We start from the raw sequence: 21,190 nt of genomic DNA on the forward strand, positions 1-21,190 counted from the left end.
TTTGACACATTATAAAGTGTCAAACGTTATACTTAATGAGGGACTAGGTATCAATCAAGTATATTCAATTTTAATTTCATAAAGCCTTATGATTAAACCTTGATAATTGTGAACTGAATTCACACAAGTGACTGAAATTTCAATAATAAAAGGGTTGTGATTTAATATGCCACCATTGGCCTGATAGACATGCACTATTTAATCACAGCACGGCACATAATGACTTGGTGGCAATGGGTGGTAAAACACTGGATCATATAAATACTGAAAGGATCGATTAACAGTCTTTTCTAAATTAATAACACAGGAGACAGTTGCACAAATCCTTGCAATATTAGCAGCACTATATTGTTGTGCGGCACACTGTCAGTTTCATATTGGGAGGAGGCAAGGAAATGGACAAGGAAGCGCAGGTGACGTCTGCAAAAAAAAACCATATCAGAGACAAATGGCGAAACCGCTCTTGTGGCGGTCGACCTATTCGGGTTTTTCAATTGTCGATTGTGATATTTAACGAGGACGGCAGCGGACATCCACTCCACACTCAAAGAACTTTTACCTCTACCTTTTACCTTTTGCCGAGTTCTTTTCCAAGCGAGAAGAAACGAGGGGAGAGCAGCCCGAGGCTCAATAGTGGCCTCAGAAAAGTCCTTCAATATGATGAATAGTTGCCAAAATCTGGCCTTCTACAATGAAACCTGCAGAGAGCAACAAGCTAGTTACAGCTGCATACATGTGACTCGTATCATTGTAGTGATTGATGATAGAGTGCAGCTAACGCCTGTGGAAACCCCACTAACAGTGTTTAATTCAGTGGAAAGCTACGAGACACAACGTTATGCCTGTAATACCTGTCTGCGACTCCAGGCCATTATTAAAATGTGTAATAAATTGTACCGTTTTTAATACTCCTCCACTGAATAATATCCAACTAATTTGTTTAAGATGTCAAAGGGAGACAATAAAAGGCACATTAGCCATGCAAACATGAATAAGAATTACAGATATATTTTTATAAAAAAGGTAATGACTGATTTCTAACTCAGAAGATGAATGAATATTCCATTTCATTAAAGACTGGTGCCAAGATTGCTTTAACAAACCCCTTGCTTCTCCCATACTTCACGTTTCTATATGTTGGACATGAATGATTGCCAAAGTGTAGGTTTTTCCTGCCATATTCTTATAGTGTCAAAGGGTTCATTTATTCAACATTTTCTTTAACCTGTGACAAGGTTTCATCCGCATGATCCAAAGCAAGACCATACAGACAATACTGTGCTTAACCAAGATCGATCTTTTCCGCTTACAGCTCCTTTAAGATGCCTGCCTCGTTTTATCATTCAGTCAAAAAGGTAATGTCACTACATTTTAAGCATTTTAAAACTGGTTATAAAGCACTTTGTAAAAAAGAGAAATGGAATGCATTTTCAAAGTATTTTTTTCTAAATATTGTCGGTCAAATATTTGTGAGCTGCCATGCAAGAGGCTGGCCTATCCTTCAGGAACAATATGGGGTTCAGTGCCTTGCTCAATGAACATAAGGGGAGCCCGAAATCCAACCCTTGACCTTTGTGGTTAAAAGATGGCCCCTTCTACCTACATTGTAAATTAAGGTAAATTAGGTCAATAAACTCCATAATTAATAAATGACCCAATTATGAGCATTATTGGCTAGAAAAAAAGTCTATTGAATGATCAAAAGTGTAAATGTGAGAGTGCGGTACATTTAAATAAGTTATCAGCACATCATTTTGGATTTAAGTAATTTAATAATAAAAAAAACGGGCTTTTCTTACCTCAGCAATGCACTTCAATACAAGCTGTATTGTAATGTGATGTAAAAGCTGGTGTGACTGGCTGAGCCCGCAGGCTTTGCTTCCCTCTGCTGGCACATCTGCTCCCATTTTATTTGAACCAAGGGGAAAGTTTCCCAATGTGGAATGGCCAGCACTGCTGCTGCAAACCCTTACATATCAGTATATTTAAGTTACAGATACAGATTTTGTATATATACTCCAACACTGTTCATGCTGGTAGTGTTTCTGCAAACAATGGAAGGTCTACTTTTAAATAGGAATGTAAAAGGTCACACATTTCACACAAGAGAGGGAAAGGGAAGAAGATATAAACTAATACATGTATACACAGGTTTATGTTTAAACATGCAAAGCCACTTCTTGTGTCCATTCATAGTTTGAAACATTTGTTCCATCCCCTCCGGGCTAGTTATAGACACACCTACAGCGGAATATCAAAGGCTGCCCTTGTCAGCTGTCACATCTCGCACGCCGCTGTCACACACCGCTGTCACTCACCGCTGTCACCCGACGAAAGAGTGGCACAAAGATTGCAAAGAGCCATTCACGTCTATTTTTATCCATAAGTGGGATGGTAACAGACTGATGAGCAACACTATACACCCTGCACCCTTTGCTTGTTAGATTCATATTTGGAAAGATCCATTTAATTAATATACCAGAGAGAATGTCAATTGTATCTCTAAAAGGCCACTCATCATTCATATCCCTAATCCAAAACACCGATCACACTGGACTGAAAGATGGGTTTTTTTGTCATATCAAACACTTGAAATCTTAAAGCTCTCATTGCTGTGAAGCTCAAGAGTGCAGTGATCATGTAAGCACAGTTAAGACCAGGCAAAACTTGGCTATACACAGAAAAATACAACTCCTTTTACCAAAGTTGGTTACATTTAAAAAAAGGCTTCCACAACTACAGAAGTGTTGTGGCATTAGAATAATTAATAGAAGAATAACTGTCTTCTTTAAAACAGCCTGATAGTTTGAGTCAAAATTGAATCATTAAATAGCACATGACATTCATTCAATTTTAAGTATCATCGATACTTGACACCCAGTACGTATTCGCTTATATATCTGAAATAAAAAAAACATTCATAAAAAGATGATTCAGACCACAGCCAGCGCAAAACAAACTGTACATCTCAGTTTGTCGGTACAGGGACTGGACAGGAGGAAAAGTTGCCCACATTATTTTTTGCAATGCCAAGTGTGAATGTGATTACTGTTTGCATGTTTGAAGAAGGCATTGATATAAAAAAACATTTGGGGATTTTACACCAAGAAAAAAATAATTACTAATAACAACCAATAAAGATTAAATGAATTATGCAAATATTTAAATTCTACATCATTTTAATAACTGATTTCACTCTAGCGGTTTGTAAGACATTTGCCAAAAAGGCAAACAGCTTGCCTGCCTGTCCAGTAAATAAAGCGTATAAACAACAACAGGTGGTCGTCAGTGCCATGAGACCTGACAACTTATGAGATTCACACCTCAGAGTGAACGAATCAGCCTCTTATTGGAAGGCACCTCGACAAACCCAGACTCAACTATTGTTCTCCTCCAATGAACACGGAAAACATGTTGGACAAAGAGAGGCAAAGTTGTCTGTCACATTATCAATATGCAGCTTTTGGGTGTACACAAAATCCCTGCACTGCTATTTTAGTCATAGGTTAACACAAATAAGATATACGTCACGACTATTGTTCAAAAGATCATTACGAAAAACATTTCTTCCCGAAAGTCTAAAAACAAAAAGGACTAAAAACCTGTCGTATTATAATCGTTAGCCGACATGAGTCCTCGCGTTAGCAGCTGTGACACTTGTAACACTTATTAAATGCAAAATAGGCTGAAGGACAGCAGCAGGGCTTTTTAGAAGTGACAGGAACAATCATGCAAACAAGAGGCCAAAACGTTCTTCAGAACTGAATAAGAAGCTTTTTGAACAAACCTATTATTATGTACACCTAGAAGCGTGATGTATCTCAACATATCAGCAAAACGGCTACTGTAATGTATTTTAACTAGGAAAACACATGGGGGCAACAGATGGAAGCCCTGCATCAAACATCTAGTTGTCTCATATGCATCTATGACTAAAATAAGTTGGCAGCCGCCACTTCAGATGCATCAGACAAGCTTCCACATATACAGCCCATTAAACTACACTCTTTGAACTTGGGCAACAAGTGGCCGGAGGACATATTTTTGCAGTTTTCTTACCGTCGTAGCCGGCTTCCAACAAACCAAACCGCTCCAGCACTTTAACAAAGAGAACCACAACCATCAGCACCGCAATCATTTCCAGTCCCTCCAAGTTCACAGCGGACATGTCGGACGGGTCACCGCGAGAGCCATTGAACTCCACCCAAAAAGCCCCCCCCCCGCATGTGGGTCTGATGAGAGACCGGCACAAGGCGGAGAAGGGAGGGGGAGAGGGAAGAGAGAGGAAGGAGGGGGGGGGGGGGGGGGGATGGAGTAGTAACGATGAAGATGATGGGGTGGGAGAAAATAATTGGAACAGAAGGAGACCGGGGGGTGGGGGGGGGGGTGAAGCCATTCGTTGTTACCATGAGAGAGATTAAGTAAGTATCACAGTCCCAACTTCTAGCTTTTTTGTTCATCTAGACAGGAAATCCTTATTCACCAAAGCTCTGCAGTTCTTGAAACAGTCACTAAAAGAGTCAATTAGCCCAAAAGAAAAAACATATTCATTAAAGGTTGTATTTCTTTCACACTTTGGGTCTATGAAGTGTTAGAATGATAATAGGCAAACCTATGATTAATACTATAGTTTAAACATCAGCTATTGTAGCATAATGATAATAGAATTTAGCTCACTGCTTTCCAAAGCTACTAAAACTGATGTAAATCTGTCCTTCAATCAGCATGTTTTCATGGTAAAGTATAAATTATGGAACATATAAAATACATCATGGGTCATGTATGAATTATCACATTAAATATTTAAGTGTTTTCTTTGCAGCCATGATGTTTTTCTAACCATTTTATTTCACACAATACACCCCCACAATTCATTACATGAAAATAAAATGGCTCTACAGTTTGACATCTATAGTAGAATCTTATCGTTGTTAACCATAATAATAAAAAGAAAAAACAATGATGATATTACAACCCCAGTATCATCTGTTCACAAGTGAATGTCATGGCTGCGCACACACAGCTCATCCAAATTGCTACAGCAATTTCAATGAAAAGAAGAAAGAACACTGTGTCATTCTCTCCTCAGGCAGTGACGCAAAAAGATTTGCCCATTTTTCAATATTTACTCTGTTCATTCCGCCCAGTGTCAGCTTGAAAAAGAGCCCACGTGGGCGACCTCACGATCCCCTGGACTTAAGATAAAGCAAAAAACCTTGAGAGAGAGATGACCAGGGAGAGGTCAGAGGGAGAGAGAGAGACAACACGGCACAGAAGAAAGGACTCTGAGGGTCCCATTTGAAATGTGGCTGCAGTCAGCAGCAGGTGGCTGCTGAAATAAAAGAATTAAAATAAAAGAATGATTTTGTGGTTTCCTGCATCTCTTTCGGTAGGTAGATAATATTAATTGTGTTTGTATTTTTCCACTATCCACTTTTAAAACACAATAAGGTGAGCAGGCATGTATATCATACAAAGCAGTTCAGTTCACCTTTAAAATCCAAGGAAAGTATTTCCTCATATAAAAACCTAAACACATGTTGCTCGTGTTTTACAGTCTGAGCTCAAAGCAGCTGAAAGGAGCCTGAGGCTTTTATCAAATTTTACAAAACAAGCATTTTGTTCATGCAGAGCAATATTCAACAAAGCCATGTACGAAAACACAAGGAGATGATCCTCTCTTCAGCTCCAAGGGAACCGTTGGTACCAGGAATTACCATGGAAACAACCTCTATTGGACAGATAGCTCACTATCAGTTACTTTCCTCTGTGGCAGCTGAGTAAGATCCAAATAAAGCTCCCAATCCCCAGGAGTGTGTGTGTGTGTGTGTGTGTGTGTGTGCGCATGAGTGTGTCATCTCTAGACATGAAAGAACAGGTGACTGCATAGGTAGCACCTAAAGAGCATAGGTTGTGAGGGTGAAAAAAAAAAAAAAGGTGTGATAGAAGTCCCGCTGGCAAAAGATGTTACTGGACTGAGATGAAAATAACTTCCAGCTGTGTTTTAAAATGACCTCCCTTTTTGGCTCCTTCTCCTCAGATGCGTTCCAAGTCAGAACATGACCTAATCTCAAACAAAGTGCCTCCAAACACCTGCTCTCCAGTCACCTCACAACTTTGGATGGGGTCTAATCAAGGCCCTCGGCTAATGGTAACGACAACCATCCCTGTTTGTGCATATCATCAGCACACAGTGTGCTCTGTAATCAGCGAGGCATTGATGATGAAGGCAGTTGCCAGTGTGGAGCACGCCGCTGTGTTGGTTAAAGTGGAGAGTGAACGCTGTACTGCAGGTGGCCAAGAACGTCTGGCAGCACCTGCATGCCAAAAGAAAAACAAACTGCTGCACGAAGGACACGTTTTAATCAACGCGGGAGCGGTGCATCAGTCCAACATTTAAATGAGCTGGTGCATCATTGGTACACTAACCATGTTAAGGGGCAAAGAATGCATTACTATCGGTCCCAAGAGGACTTTTAATTATTTTCAAAAAGGATAGAGTGATGATATCATTTGCGTTCCTTATTAAACAACTAAAACGAAGGAAAGGAAATTATCTCATGCCTCTGAAGCAAAGCCTCATATCCTGCTGTGCCAGAGATCTCCATTGAGACTACTAAACCACTAAAACGATCCATGTTGCACTGGGTTACATGGTCCTTCAATACCATAAACATGGGCATTGTCGTTTTTTTGACATTCAACAAGCTGACAGAAATTAAAAGAATTCTCACAAGAAAACCAAATTGTATCAATCTGCAGGTGACAATAGCCCCAAGTGCACCATTTCCTCCTGTGGAGTAAGACTTGCTAATAATACATCACACTGGATCATACTTTACATCTACAAGGACATTTTTAAAGATCTTCATGTTCAGAGAGAAGTCATTGGGGCGGCGAGCCACAGATAAACAACGGCTTTTGAGAGATGGGAAATGTCAACAGCCCTCCTGTTCCTGCTATTTTAAAGCGGATTTGGATCAAATTAATTGCAACCTCCTCTTACCTTAAATGAATAATCGCAAGTAAAAGGTTTACTTAACCGTGTTCCAAGTGAATATTCAATCTCCAGACAAAACATGTAGCGTAACAAGGCCTTACAAATAACCTACTTTGCGTTGATTGTTTTTACACAAGAAGGGCCCAGTGGACTCACCTTCAAATTATATGAATACTTAATTAACAATCTAATGCAAGTTGAGTGACAGGTTATGATGAAATCCCAATAATGGATAATTGGTGCAATAGGTTTTTATTTAAATTTTGTGTGCAAGAAATTTCTTATAAAGAGAACATACTACTAACTATGTAAAAAAATCTAAATAAACATTTGGCAAGGTTTGATAAATGACCTGCTTGATACAGTAAATTCTTAAAATTTAAATATTAGCGCTCCTTGTAAGACATACGTTTTGGTTGGATTTTGCTGCCATCAAGTGGGAACTATGAGAGGCAACAACTCAAAGCCCCGGAGGATGGAGATGCAATAATTAATGAGTCAAAAATGCAAGCAGAGAGCAGACTAAAAACAAAACTAAATGAAGACTAATCAATGCTTTCCTCTGCTTTACAGTTATTAGTTATGAATGCATTAGTAGATGTACAATGTATTAAAGAATATCCCTATTTTGTAACATATGTTTTTGCATTCATCATCTAATAATTTATAGGATATACTGCGAGAACCGTTGGTGCCTGTAAATGGCCAAACCCACTTTTCTACAAACGAGGAGCCTCTGTAATCCGGTTCTGAGGGAGCCCTCCTAATACTGGTCACCGTGCCCTGTGGAAACGGAGGGATTCATCTCACACAGACCGAGGCACCGACTGCCATCCCACGATGGGAAACCTAAAACACACCTGCAGCCTCAAGGCCGACTGACGCGGATTCTCTTTTCAATTTAAATGCTAATTCCGAAGACCGAAAAAAAGAGAAGAAAACAAAACAAAACAGTGGAGTACAAGGGCACAATGACTTTGAAAAGGGCAGAGATTACATGTTTCTGATAGAGTAGGCAATAAGAAACCCAGGGAGATGTGGGAGCTGTGTAACACCTACCCATTTTCTCTTCACATTAGCATTTCAGAAGCCTTTCACGAGCCATTTGGCTTCATGAAATCACTGACATTTGCCAACTGGGAGAAGAAATCTATTCCATCGAGATGGAGACCTCTGATGCAACCTCTTGTAAAATGCAAGGTAAGCCTCGTATCAGGAACACCGGTCCTTCGCAAAGTGCTGCTCTGCAGTCCGCAGCAGCTCAGAGTTATTCACAAAGGACAATTAAGTCATGAACATCCTGCACCCCATATTAACGACCACTGGGCATTTACCAGAATCTTAAGAGGACTGCTCTCTAGCTTGCAATTTACTGCGATACAGATTGGTAGACCCGGCACCAGAGGTGAGATGAGGGTGCTAAAGAACCATGTCCATACCAAATGTTCCAGATTTCCGTCATATTGTGACATCTATGCGGCATATCCGAACAACATGAGTCCTGTGAGAAAATGCTGCATGTGACAGATGGGCCGGGAAAATCGGATGAGAACAATTTGAAGATATTTTTTACAGTAATTATGTGGCTTTGACAGAAACCTTTGAAGAAATCTTTAAATGTAGAGTAAAACTATTATACTTTAACGGTAATGATGATCAAATCAAATCGTCTTAATAATGCCGCTAATTAGGAGCCAAGCAATTGGTAGCGATGACGGCTGCTCTCCCTGTCGTCTCCACTCAGCTCGATGACCACCAGGGGGCCTGGAGGGAGACAACCACCGCGGACATCTCCATCACTTTGTGGGTCGGTGTCACAGGGAATAAGCTCGAGAAAACAAATAGGCTTAGTTAGAAGGGGGGGGGGGGGGGGAGAGAAAGGATTCAGCCGGTTCAGACTCTGCTGAAGGGATTTCATCTGCATTTTTGCAGCCTCCATCGTCCAGTTGGTAGCCTGAGTCATAGTTAATGCTTTGCCGTTTGCGTTTGAACAGCCTTCTGAGTGTACCTGTCCAACTCCCACGCAAACTCAAATCACCCACCGCTCCCGACAAACACAGACGAGGCGAGACATTTAAAAAAACGGTGCGTAGCGACAGCGGCGTCGGGTCCGGCACCAGCACGACGACCCGGCGCCGCTTCACGCCTCTGATCCCGAGGACATTTCAGAAACACGGTGCCAGGCCCGAGGGCGAGTGTGAAAGGGAGTTGGAGGGCAAAGTGTACGGGCGCTCGTTGTGTCACCGTCTCTCGTCATGGTGATGAGTGCGGCAATGAGAATTAATGGGATGTATTAGAGTGGGTAGCGCTGCAGCACTAGGGGTCGAAGGAGAGTGGATGATGTTTTATTATGTTGTCCCCATTCAAAGAGCACTCACAAGTGTGAATCAGCATGTTACGTGATTGGACGGAATATTTAGCCGAAATGTCAAGACAAAAAACGCGTTTGGAGATGAATTTCAGTCATAAACATAGATGTTATGGTTACAGTTGTTGTTAAATATTCCCTAGTTTCATTATCATTGCATTAGTATGGTAATTTCCTTCAATAAATTGGTTGTTCAGTAAACTACATCTGAGAAGTACCCATCACAATTTTCTGGAGACCAAGTGAAATATATTTATCTTTTAGTGAAAAAATGTTCTTGCTATTGTTCTGAGAAACTAGAACCAGCAGATGTTAGAGCTGATAATTGACTTAATTGTATTTTGATCCACAGCTAACTAATCTATTATTTAATCAGCTAATTAAGCCTTCACTAAATATCTCCCTTGAAGAGCAGTTTTCCAACAACCACTCAGCAACGGTAACTAGGGAGCTCGTCAAGATTTAGGTTTTTTTTAAATTCCGCGTTTTGCAATGTAAATAAATAACACTAGAGGAAATGTGTAACAAACCGATTTTAACTGTGTATTATTCTGCTAATACACTGCAGCACTTCTCATAAAGCCAAGAGTATATTTCATGTAGCAAAAAGGGTTTCAGATCATTTCAACAACACTATCGACACTGCCATCAAAAACAACAATAAAAACAAGCTGGAAAGGACCAACAAGTCAACAGGCTGAGAGGAAGATCCAGATAGACCAGAAAGACGCATCTGCACAGTCTGAGAACAGAAACCCATCATTCTTTGAACCCCCATCAGTCAACTAATGTGTTGCCCTACAAATCCCAAACACAACCCGTTATCTTCCATTTCTCTGTGTTGTAGTTCATTAAAATGAAGAACAATGCATACGTCCGACTCCAAACCCGTGTGGTTCTATAGAACAGCCCATGCGTATTGCCTGTAACTGTAAGGCACTGTGTGCATCTCACTCTCGTCCCCTTTGAAACGGGGGCTTTCAATGCACACAACTGCGCGCTCTTTGATCCACGGCTCCAGAGGGTCTCTCGTTCATTTTTGGCTTTCAAGCTCTCCCCCCCCAACGCCTCAGTGAAATATGAGTTACTGCACTTTAGGAGTCATCCATTGTGTAGGTCTCCCACTTTGCCGCTAAATATAACCTCGGATTATTGTCTGCCGGCCACCCACTAAATATTTCATTGTTCTTTAATAAAGACTGGACTTGTCACAGTGACAAGTCGTGAACGTTGATGCCCATCAGTACATTAGCTATTGTCACTGCGTCGGCAATGATGCGCGCGCTCTTTGTGCTGCCACTGCAAGAATCAATAGTGGGGAAAACAAATGGGGGAAAAAAGTCAATCAAGTTTGTGGCGCTCAGACCGTAATGTTTATCCAAAGAAGGCCAATTTCAGAACAATTTCACGGCCCGCTGGTGTGGCAACGTGGGTCTAGGTGGAAAATTAGAGAAAATGCTATTGGGAACGTTCGGAAAACGGAAATCCAAAACTCGCATGAAAGATATTGTCACAACAATCATAAAATTCCACTGTAAGGCACTGTGATGTAGTCAATTAGGCAATCGCCTTTAGTCTTACTTTAGCTGCTGATTCATGAAAAATGAATACAATTAAATAAGAATAAGAGCAGGAACCTCCTCTCCTTACCATTGAGCCTACCTGTGGTCTTGCGTCTTTCTTTCGGCTGAATAGAGAAGATGACCATTAAAGCCCCCATGATGCCCTGCAGACTTTCTCGCTTGGTGATCTGGAAGTCCGGCGCGCACATACACACACACACACACACACACTTTCACTCCCACACTAGGATTCAGACTTGGCTCGAGAGTAAAAAAATGGAGACAAACAAAATAGAGCTGCTGGGAAGGTTTAGGTTGAGAAACGAAGTCTCCGCTCCAAGCATCCCTTTATATTCACCCCGTCTAGGTGGGCAGCGCGGAGAGGAAAGAGAGTGGGAGTAAAAACATGCGTGCCTCCTGAGTTTTTTGAATTTTGACGCGCACACTCTGCAGCCCCCCCTCCCAGCCTCTATTTTCCCGCTCCGAAGTGAGAGTTCGCCATCTGAGCTCTATACTCTGCAAAAGCGCCTCTTTGTACCAGTTGACTACGCGCGGAAGGCGAGCCAGCGACGTTGCCGGGGAGCAGGGTACCGGCCGCCCTTTCTCCGTCCGACGTCTCCTCACACAGAGAGATTAGAGGAAGGCAGGAGAGCTTGTGATGTAGATAATCATTAGTCCTTAGTAGCTGCCTTTTAACTACATTTCCTGCTAAGGACGGGAGGAGGAAAACCATGCTGTGCCCATAAAAACTAAGTGCTGAGACCATTGGTGCACACGGTCAATGATTATACCTACTCATGCAGGAGTCACTTTTCATGCATATTAATTGATATTAAGCAGGATATTCCTGTGGTTATTTGATCCAACCATTACATTTGTAATAGTTAGATCTCTGCATGCTAGGAGTCAAGAGAAAATAAAGAATAAATTGAAAGAGAAATATCTGTTTCACCCCTACACCTCCCAAAAAATATGATTTTTTTTTCTTCACTTAAGTGAGAAAGAACATGTACTTGCAATATTGTCGTTATTTTACATTCTATTATATGAGCAAAGGAAATATGAGATTGCCTCTCCTTTGACTGCCTAATTTGGCAGAGGATTTTTGGGGGATGAGGGGGAAGATTTGCAGGTCAGAATCCTGTTTCCCCCCCCCCCTTTCTATCCTGTGCTCAGAGCGGGTGAAAAATCACACAGAGATTCTTGCCTGATGTGACACATCAAAAGAGGGCAAAGAATGGAAAGTGCTTCCACCAACTGCACCACCCACACGCAACTCCTTTCATGGCGGTCCAATTCAGAATTGGAACAGCTAACCACTGCAATCAAGTATCATTCCCCCCCCCCACTCCATTAACCTACTTTCTGTCAGCCATGTGACATTTTTTGTTCTCATAGGCCCGCTAAGTATTTGAGATAGAGGGTAGGGAGGCTCTGTCCTTACACAGTTTATTAATGACGGCAATTCAGGAGGTCTATAACCTTTGAATAAACAATGTCTTTGAGGATTCTGAACAACAGAACGTGCAGGACGCCTGCATTATAATACTGGGCACTCCCTTAAAAAGAAGCCCTTCCTTTGACTGCACACTACTGCTTTTCAGCTGCATCAGTTGGCTCGGTTTTGCATACAAAGCTCAGAAAAGGGCGCAGTTTTGGAATTGATTTCATAAAATGCCAAGTCTCAGCATGGTCATCTGTATTCCTCTCTTAAACCCTTAAGCTATTTGACCTCTGACTACGTGCTTTGTACGGTGCAGCAGTATGCACTGAAGGAAAAAGTAGTTCATCAACGGCATGCTAACAAGTACAATGGCATGGCTGCGCATGTGAAAAGGTAACAAAAGCATATCCACTTTCATGAACTGTAGCCTCGGTGTGATGCTCCAAATCAGCTGAGCAGGGCTTTTCTAAGGGTAGCCTAATTACATCGGAGCGGTAATGACTTTTAATTAAATTAGGCACTCAAGGGAATATAGTGGAATAATCGAATGTCTCTGGGGTAATTCCACTGAAATATTAAGGATTATTTCACAGCTCTCTGGGAGAAACAAATCATATCAACTCTGTGGCAGCACAAGTGTTTTATAATTTAAATGAATTAGAATTTTAACACATACCAATGAGGTGATCAATACAAAATCGGTCCTGGTGATTTCAAGGACTGATGCTGCTTTAAAAAAGCAATACTTTTACATCTCAAATATGCATACTTGGTGCATCTGTCCATTATTTTGTGTGCGAGCGGTAGGCGTCGAGCTTTTTCCATTCCCATTTTCCGTTCCTTGTTGGCTGTTAATCAAAGTGTTGCCATGTACATAACCTCATCACAAAAGGAACACTTCTCGTGCTTCGGCGTTTGTGACTCACAGACGCAGGCTGTCGTTTGAACCAACTGTGTGCACAGGCAAATGTAGTCAGGCCGCCGCCACATGGAGCTTGTGAACAGCAGTCGATGTGATGAGAAGAAGAGCGGAGGGCTACCTGAACACCGGATCAAATGCTCTGTCGGAAAAGAAACTTTTCATAAAGCCTCTCTTACAAGCTACAGTACAACAGTGAAACATGGGAGCATGGTGAATTGCATTGACAGCATTACTTGTGATGCTTGATGTATAGCTCAAGTGTAGCAGGAGGCAACAAAGGTAATTAGTAAGTAGACATATTTTTTATAAGTCAACTGAATCTTTAGACTTTGATTTCAATGTAAACGTAAACCAGGTGCGACATTTGACACGCTACTAATTTGCGAGTATATAATCATCATCAATACATCTATGATCATTGCATCATCACATTAAAAGTGTTTTTACGGAGCTGAGTGGATGCATTTTATATTGCATTTGACATCTGCCGTGAAAAAAAAAGAAAAGACATTTTTGTTAACGATGGCTTCATCATGTATTATATTCAGCATGTTATGTTTAAGTTAGTATATAAGTGCACTTTGTATATTGCTGGTTATAGCCAGCCAAATCTGGAGATAATGTACATAATACTATGCATACAGCCATTGAAAGATAAACATTTCCAAACACCTGACTGACGTTGCCCCTCAAAATATGTCTGCACATTCATCTTCTTTTCCTCCCATAATATTCCTACTATTGTAGGAGTGAAATTGTGTCATCTTCTACGCACATGTTTAGTGTTAGCATTTAGTACTTTATGTTAAGCGGGATACACATTCTGAACACTAGTCGGCGCTGTTTGAGGAAGGAGTGGACAGGGAGAGCCTCGGGTTGCTGTGAGCACTGGAGTAAGTGATAAAGTTAGGAGGAAAACCCAGAACGTGTTAAACTGAATTATTTCCATACCCCATATATGTTTACACTAGGATTGGTCAATTGATGTTTTCACCTTTAGTATCTATTGGTTAATGACTAGTTTTAGTTTCACTCCCATTGGAACAGTATCTTTATTGTCCACTAAGCGGCAGCAAAAGTGAGTATTTCTGCCAGGTTTTTGCATTTGAAAAGAATCATTTTCATGTTCTGTGGTGCGGTCAACAAAATAGATGCATGTATCAAGCCATAAGTAATGATGAATAACCCTTGCATGAGAGCTTCAAACTCATTTCTCTGCACTACACTTTTTTTTTTGCTTTTAGAGTGAAACATACAGGCGAGAGAACCAGCAACTGATCAAGAAAACTAATGTTGGAGCCTGTTCTCATCAGCCAGGAGCCATTCCTCTCAGAAAATATGTGCCAGAAATAGGCACAGAAGGTTTGATCAATTTGTGTCACATTATCCTCCTGCAGTGAGCAGACAGTGGTGACCAGTGGAACTTTAGCCCATCGAATTTAAATGGAATTCAAAATGTACCGCTGTACAACACAGTTATCTGAAAAAAGTGCATCAGGGAGGTTTTAGTGTATTACACACCCACCCTCAAACACACCAGGAAAAATATGCTAATACTGATGTATTACATAGCAAATATCAACAAAGAATCACACAACAGCCCCATTTTATATAGTGTTCTTTTTAGATTTGAGTTGTGTTTGGTCTTTCAGTATGAAAAGGACTGTACTGGATGGAATACAAAGGTGCAGCCTTCCAAAATGCTTTACAAACCCAAGAGTACAATTTATGCAATTTATTTCTTCTTCTTTTTGCATTACTGTTACAGCAACAGTGAGTAAGATGTCGGGAAATGCATGTACGCTTTTGGACAGTAGAGGGCACAATTGATTTATCTTGCCAAACCAAAGTATTAACAGAACAGTGTTCTCCATCTCCAGATACATATCTGGGACCAACTTCAATTCTGAGCTGCTGACTAAACCTCGGGAAAAGCAGGCATGCAACGACTCCATTTCTCACATCCAAACTGTATTTGGATCATAACCACTCTGCCTTTTAACAACTGGAAATAACATACAACATGAATTCTCTAACAAATATTGGGCCCCCTTGAGAAAAAGCACAATGTAAATAACAGTGAGCAGACATGCTTCATTTTTCCATGACGCAATACACGGCCTGCCAAAAGCACACTGCAAAGTGTCCCGAGCGCTCTTTTAAACAAACTTTAAGTCTTTAATTTCCCAATCTTCGTTAAAATTATTTTGCGTAAGGATCCAAATGCCCAAAAAACACACCAGAAAAGGATGTATATGAGGTTGATTTGGTCTGTTAGTTAACTGCAAGCAGTGCAGCAGTGTTTAAAGGGGAAATTAGATGGAGAAAATTGTTCACATAAAGTCTTTTCCATGGCAAAGCCGTGGAAATGAGACAAAACATAACGATTGTTAATGACAGCTTTTAACCTGCGTAGAGAGAGAGATACTGCAAGCAGCAATGCAGGAAATGGTATTGTCTGCGATTTGCACATTGGAAGAACAGAAAATTGTCATAGTGATTATCCTTCATTACGGCAGAAGCACTTTTTTTAAAATGCTAATAACGCGTGGAAAAGCAGTCACTAGTTATAATGCAACCTCGAAAGACATAAAGCCAGTTTAAAAGGCAGTTAGCAAACCTAGTATTTAAGCAGCCATTGTTGCATCCCGATTGATAATTTTTGAAAGAATCTGCGACCTGCTGTTACTTATGAGCGGCCAATTAAGGGTGGTCTCAAGAGGACATAAGGGACGCGCGTAGTGGGCGCCGAGTTTGTCATGAGTCGTATTTTCAAAGCCACACTGCAGTGGTAGGGGACAAACGTCTTCTATGAAGGATGTCTGGGCAGCAATAACGACCCAGCAATAAAAATGTCAGTATATTCACGCTCAGCATTTTAGTTTTTTTTTTTACTGGATCCTCACACAAGCGGCTGCAGTCACAAATACCTTCAGTACCTCCATCGGCAACGCAACTCTGCTGTCATGCTGGGAGCTGATCTACCAGAACACGTTGCTGCAGTGACATCGGGCTTAAAACCCGCAGTGAATCTACTATTTGTCTGGTATTAAATATCTGATCAACAAGTGGTCCGAGGACAAGCCCGGTGAGGCTGGATTTTCAAAGGCAAAATCTTTCGTATCAATGCATGTGAAGGGACTTTTTTCTTCTCGCTGCAGTCTGTAAACCAGGAAAAGCACTACATTTTGAGCGCGACATTAAAAGCCAGAACTTTCCTCGAGGTACAAAAAAAAAAAAGCTGAAGAGCGAGCCAGAGTCATAATCTAAATCAGGTTGTTGTGACACAACCATGAAGCACAACCTGCAAGTTAAATATTAAAGGCCAACTTTAACTTATCTTCAGTGCAGTCTGTCAGTAAGACTTAATTATCTCGCATCCCCCGCTTGTGGTTATAAGGGGCTTATCATCACCCTCAACAGAATTTCATGGAGTCAGTCTGTCATTAGCGCACCCCCCCCACCTGCAGCCACTGTGCACCCTGAAGGCTCCGCCCGTGTTTTTATCAAACCCTGACACGCAGCTGCCGTGAAAACTAACCCTACGGTTTCGCATCGATCGTCCTGCAGGACATCAAAAAGTGTGAAAAAAGGGCAAAAAGGTCAATTACAACAGCGCTGCATAACAGGTGCTTGTCTGTTTTAACGAGTCTACGCCACATTAGTTTTCCTTAACCAAAGCCCTTCGTCACATATACACGCAGTGGATTTAACAGCGAGGTAATGAGCGGTGTTCACTGACTCCAGCATAACTCCTCACCCTTGATTCTTCTCCAAATAAAACGCTATGAAACTCATCCTGAGGTGTGAGGATGAACCCAATGAAACCCTCCCTGGTACAATGTGTGCTGCAGATACGTGGGGGCACAAATATTGCTGAATAAGAAAACCAGATGCTAGATGAAAAGATCATTTAATGCTCCTTTGACTGCGAGTGCTCCTAAATCCCAACAGCAATAAGCACCACTCCTCATTCCACTTTATTTCAGCATCACTGTGTACTGTGCATTATAATTCAGTACACTATATTGTGCTCCGCTAGAGATCGCACCAGAACACGTCAGTCCACAGTTCAATCATTGTGAAAGGTGCAAAACTCCCATCTTTTTTTTAGGGTGGATATGTATCAAGTCAAGAAGGAGCAGAGCAGGATTAAATGCACATGGCGATAAACATTCAATTCAAGATGCGCTCTTCTAGAAGTACTAGAAAAACAGAATAGTACTAATTAGCCTGGAAAAGCAGTTATGTGGGACCGTTTGTGGCTCTGCTCCAAGCCGCCAAGATGACATCATCGGGTCAAATAACCCATCGTTCCTGCTTGGTCTTGGAGACTACAGATGTACAACAGAACTACTTGGATTACAAAACAGGTGCCTGCCAACACTGAGGGTCTAATGAAAATGAACTATTAGCTGCACTATTGTAAATGCTTGAATGGTTTCTGAGCTCAAATTGGGGTGTATAGAGACGTCAAGCTAATGATATGTACTTGTTACTTAGTGTGACACTATCCATCATCGGATTGGACGGCGCTTGTGACCCCCCCACCGCCCCGCACATCACAAGCAGGACCATGAATGACACTTTCATCAAGCGTCTCGGGCAACGCTCTCATCCAAAAATCTATTGAGACGGGCTCCGACGACGGCTCATCACCGACAGTGACAAACGAAACACTCACCGCGTCAATGATGCTAACACTGCGCGTCACCCAATTCCGCCCGACATCCATCAGCTCCCCATGGCAATAATAAAGCAGAGTGCGAGGAGACCCTTTTTTTTTTTTTTTTGTTCTTAACCCCCCCCCCCCCACCCTCCCGGGTCAAGACATGCTGCAAGCTTTCTTCTCACACAGATTTACAGCTCGACACCTAAAAAGGTATCCATGCCAGCAGCTGTGGTGACGCTCAAGTATCACCTCCTCGCTCATGTTCCCCACATCAAGGCCAGATTACGTGTCCGTGCGGGGAAGCTGCAGCATGTGCTTCGGCGAGTCCTGCCAGAATTTGGTTTACGATCAGGGGCTGAGGAAAAAGTGATGATGATGCTTGGTGGAAACAGTTGATTGTGAGGCTAATCTGATACACCGGAGGAAGGCAAGCGGGTGATTAAAAATTGAATAGCAGCAATGGAAAATGAGATGAGCATTCCTGGAATAGCCCGGTTTGTGTTTGCCATCCTATTTGGAGGCTGAACTCGGGCCAACTGCTTTTGGTCATCGGCCCTTGCAGATCGAGAGTCTGGATCCGAGCTCCGTTTCATGCCTCTCCAAAATCACTCAGATCGACTTTCATCCAAATCACCGCAGCTTATGTTTTAATCTGTGGTTGCATCTTTGATCCATTACCAACCCCACAGAAAGTGCCAATCTCACACAGTCACACAGTTTTAACGTGCGTCTTTTGGAGTTTCTAAAGTGGCCCACTGCACACGACGGTTAATTCAGCAGCACACACTGCACAGCGACATCAGGGGCCCAGCGCTTTGATCAATGCCGTCGGTTAATCTGTCTTCACGTGCTCAGACAAAGGAAAGACAATTGCTTCCAATCCGAAATGAAGTGTAAGGTGACGTGAACAGCCACATGCAGCTTAGTCTACAGTAGTGTTTACCCCCCCCGTTGCCTTATCGCAGGTCGTTTCCAAGAATGCAAGAATACAAGAATGCTGCCTCTGTAAAATGGCTCATTACCAAAAAGCTACAGAGATTTGAGACCCGGCCTTCATGCGAACCATTCAAAAAAAATGGGTTAAGAAGCAACACTGTAGTGTTTTCACAAGATAAAGCAGAAAAAAATCAAATGAAATTCTGGTGGACATCCCTACTGTACATCGCCAAACGCAAAAGGGATTTCTCAATGTTTTACTCAGTCAGCTTCAACTCTTGTTTCAAGAGCTGGAACTAAGTCAAAGAACACAATAAATCTAATTAATTTGAGCAAACTCAAAAACAGATCAATGTAACGCAAAGAAAAACTCTAACAATTCGACGCAACCTGCTGTGTAACTGCTACACTACACACAGTTTCTCTCTTTTTGTTTACATGTGCCATGAAGTCTGAATAGCCATTTAACCTTCAGCTCTACTATAGCGATATGTCTTTCACCTAATCACCCACCTAAACCAGCTCGAGCTCCTTCCTGAGATGCTTCAGCACAATACAATGTCAACATAAAAACAAAAAATATATTTCCCTGATGGATGGCTGTTAATAGTGCAGAAATCCTCCGGAGAGAAGATGGTAGAGGACATTCACGTGAACAACATATTGTTGGCAGCTGTGGTTTTAAAAGTGACACGCCATATGTGAATTAGAGGGAGCATATGGCAAAATGGGTTCTACAAATGACAAGGGTTGCCAAATTATACAAATCAAACATGGATTACTGAACAGGCCTCCTGGGCACTGGCCCATGAGGTCAGGATCAGAACCTCTATTTTACTTGACGGTTCACACCTGTTGTTTGGGTCGAACAGATCTTGGTTAGAAGCAGGAATATCTTGTCCATGTTTTTTTTTGTTTTTTTGTGTTTTAATATTGAGGATCTCGCCAACCAGATATTTATTCATTTCTTTCTGTTTCTGTTAGAGCTGCCCATGCCGGGGCAACATTTCAATAAAAAACCCAGGCGCACAGATAAGACAGATGTCTTCATCCCCAGCAAGATCTGAAAAGGAATTTCAGCAGCAGATTTTATAACAAACACCATCGCCTGAGAATTCTGGTTCGCCTGACAAGTGACAAGAATCACGTACAGAGGAATACAACACGACTCCAATGATGCAAAACAATAATATGGAGATACAAAACAAAATCACATGGACATGCATATAAAAGGAAAAAATGAACAAAATAAATGGAGATTCAAAGAATACAAAAAAAGAGAGCTGGAAAGCTACTATGTAGAGACGAAAAGCAACTGCATGGAGATGCCAAACGACTCCGAAGAGAGAGGTCTTGCTCATATGTGCAGTCGGAGGGGTCGGGGGGGGGGCCTTTTCTCAAGCCAGTGCCTCGGGAAACATCCGTCTAATAATCCATCCACGGAGTCAACAATTTCCTTTATGACGTAGCCAATCTCTGCGTGCTGCAGAAATCACCGACACTCGACAGGCTAGAGCAGTTGTTCTGAATTGTGGTGGCATTCAATTGATGCAACCCACCCACCTACCCACACAAACACAAAAATAAGGGTGTCTTCACTGTACCGCCCTTCAGATTCACTGAGCTCCTTCTCTACCTGCGCCCACCTCCCAACTGTGTCTGTCAGACACGGCAGGTGAATACATTTCAGCGGCTGTGCCCTCCCACCCAAAAGGAGGGATTCGCATCACTTGCTTCGCATCACACGCAGTGTTGGAAGCCAGCCCCTGCAAGTGTGCCACTCATCCTGATGGCCGTTTGCATTCAATTAACAATAACATAAATCCTTTTAGGATTAATCCAACTTGGTATTGATTTTTTTTTTGGTTTGTGGAGCTTGATTATTTGTTCATCGTTTCAGCAGGAAAAACTGACTATGACTGAAAGCGCCTTATTTGCTCACTGGGTGGTTTGTGGCCCAAATATAAATGTGGCGTTTCCATTTAAATGCCTTCGCTTTTCTCCCCATTTCTCATTTCCAGGATGAATTACATCAAGGTACTTTTTGTGCTCTACAGTACATGAGGCCCACGAGGCCTACTTGCATACACAATCTGCAATCTCCCCCTCCCGTCTGGTGTGGGGTGTTGGTAAAAAACAAACACGGACCACAAGTCACAGGGGGGGGGGGGGAGGCCAAGAGACATTTTCTGGCAGCGCAGTTTGACAGCAGTTCAACGGCTATTTTGACTTTCACGGTCTTATGTTGTTTTGGTACGTCGTGGACGTAAGCAGACAGTCCGTCAA

The 21,190-nt window shown here is 41.9% G+C and overlaps 1 protein-coding gene across 4 annotated transcripts in view; it reads right to left on the reverse strand.

The window, feature by feature from the left end:
• kcnip4a (potassium voltage-gated channel interacting protein 4a) overlaps positions 1–21,190 on the reverse strand; it is an 88,310-nt gene that overhangs the window by 23,522 nt on the left and 43,598 nt on the right. The window contains exon 1 of one of the 4 annotated variants that reach the window (XM_037477715.2): positions 11,019–11,561. The exons of 2 other annotated variants lie outside the window; for them this stretch is intronic. In XM_037477715.2, coding sequence (XP_037333612.1) covers positions 11,019–11,139 — 121 coding nt within the window. In that variant the 5' untranslated portion in view covers positions 11,140–11,561. Of the gene's footprint in view, positions 1–11,018; positions 11,562–21,190 lie in introns of those variants that run through there. One more of the 4 variants, XM_037477717.2, reaches the window with a different exon arrangement.

This window comes from Pungitius pungitius, chromosome 1 (genome assembly GCF_949316345.1).
Source record: "Pungitius pungitius chromosome 1, fPunPun2.1, whole genome shotgun sequence".
NCBI lineage: Eukaryota > Metazoa > Chordata > Actinopteri > Perciformes > Gasterosteidae > Pungitius > Pungitius pungitius.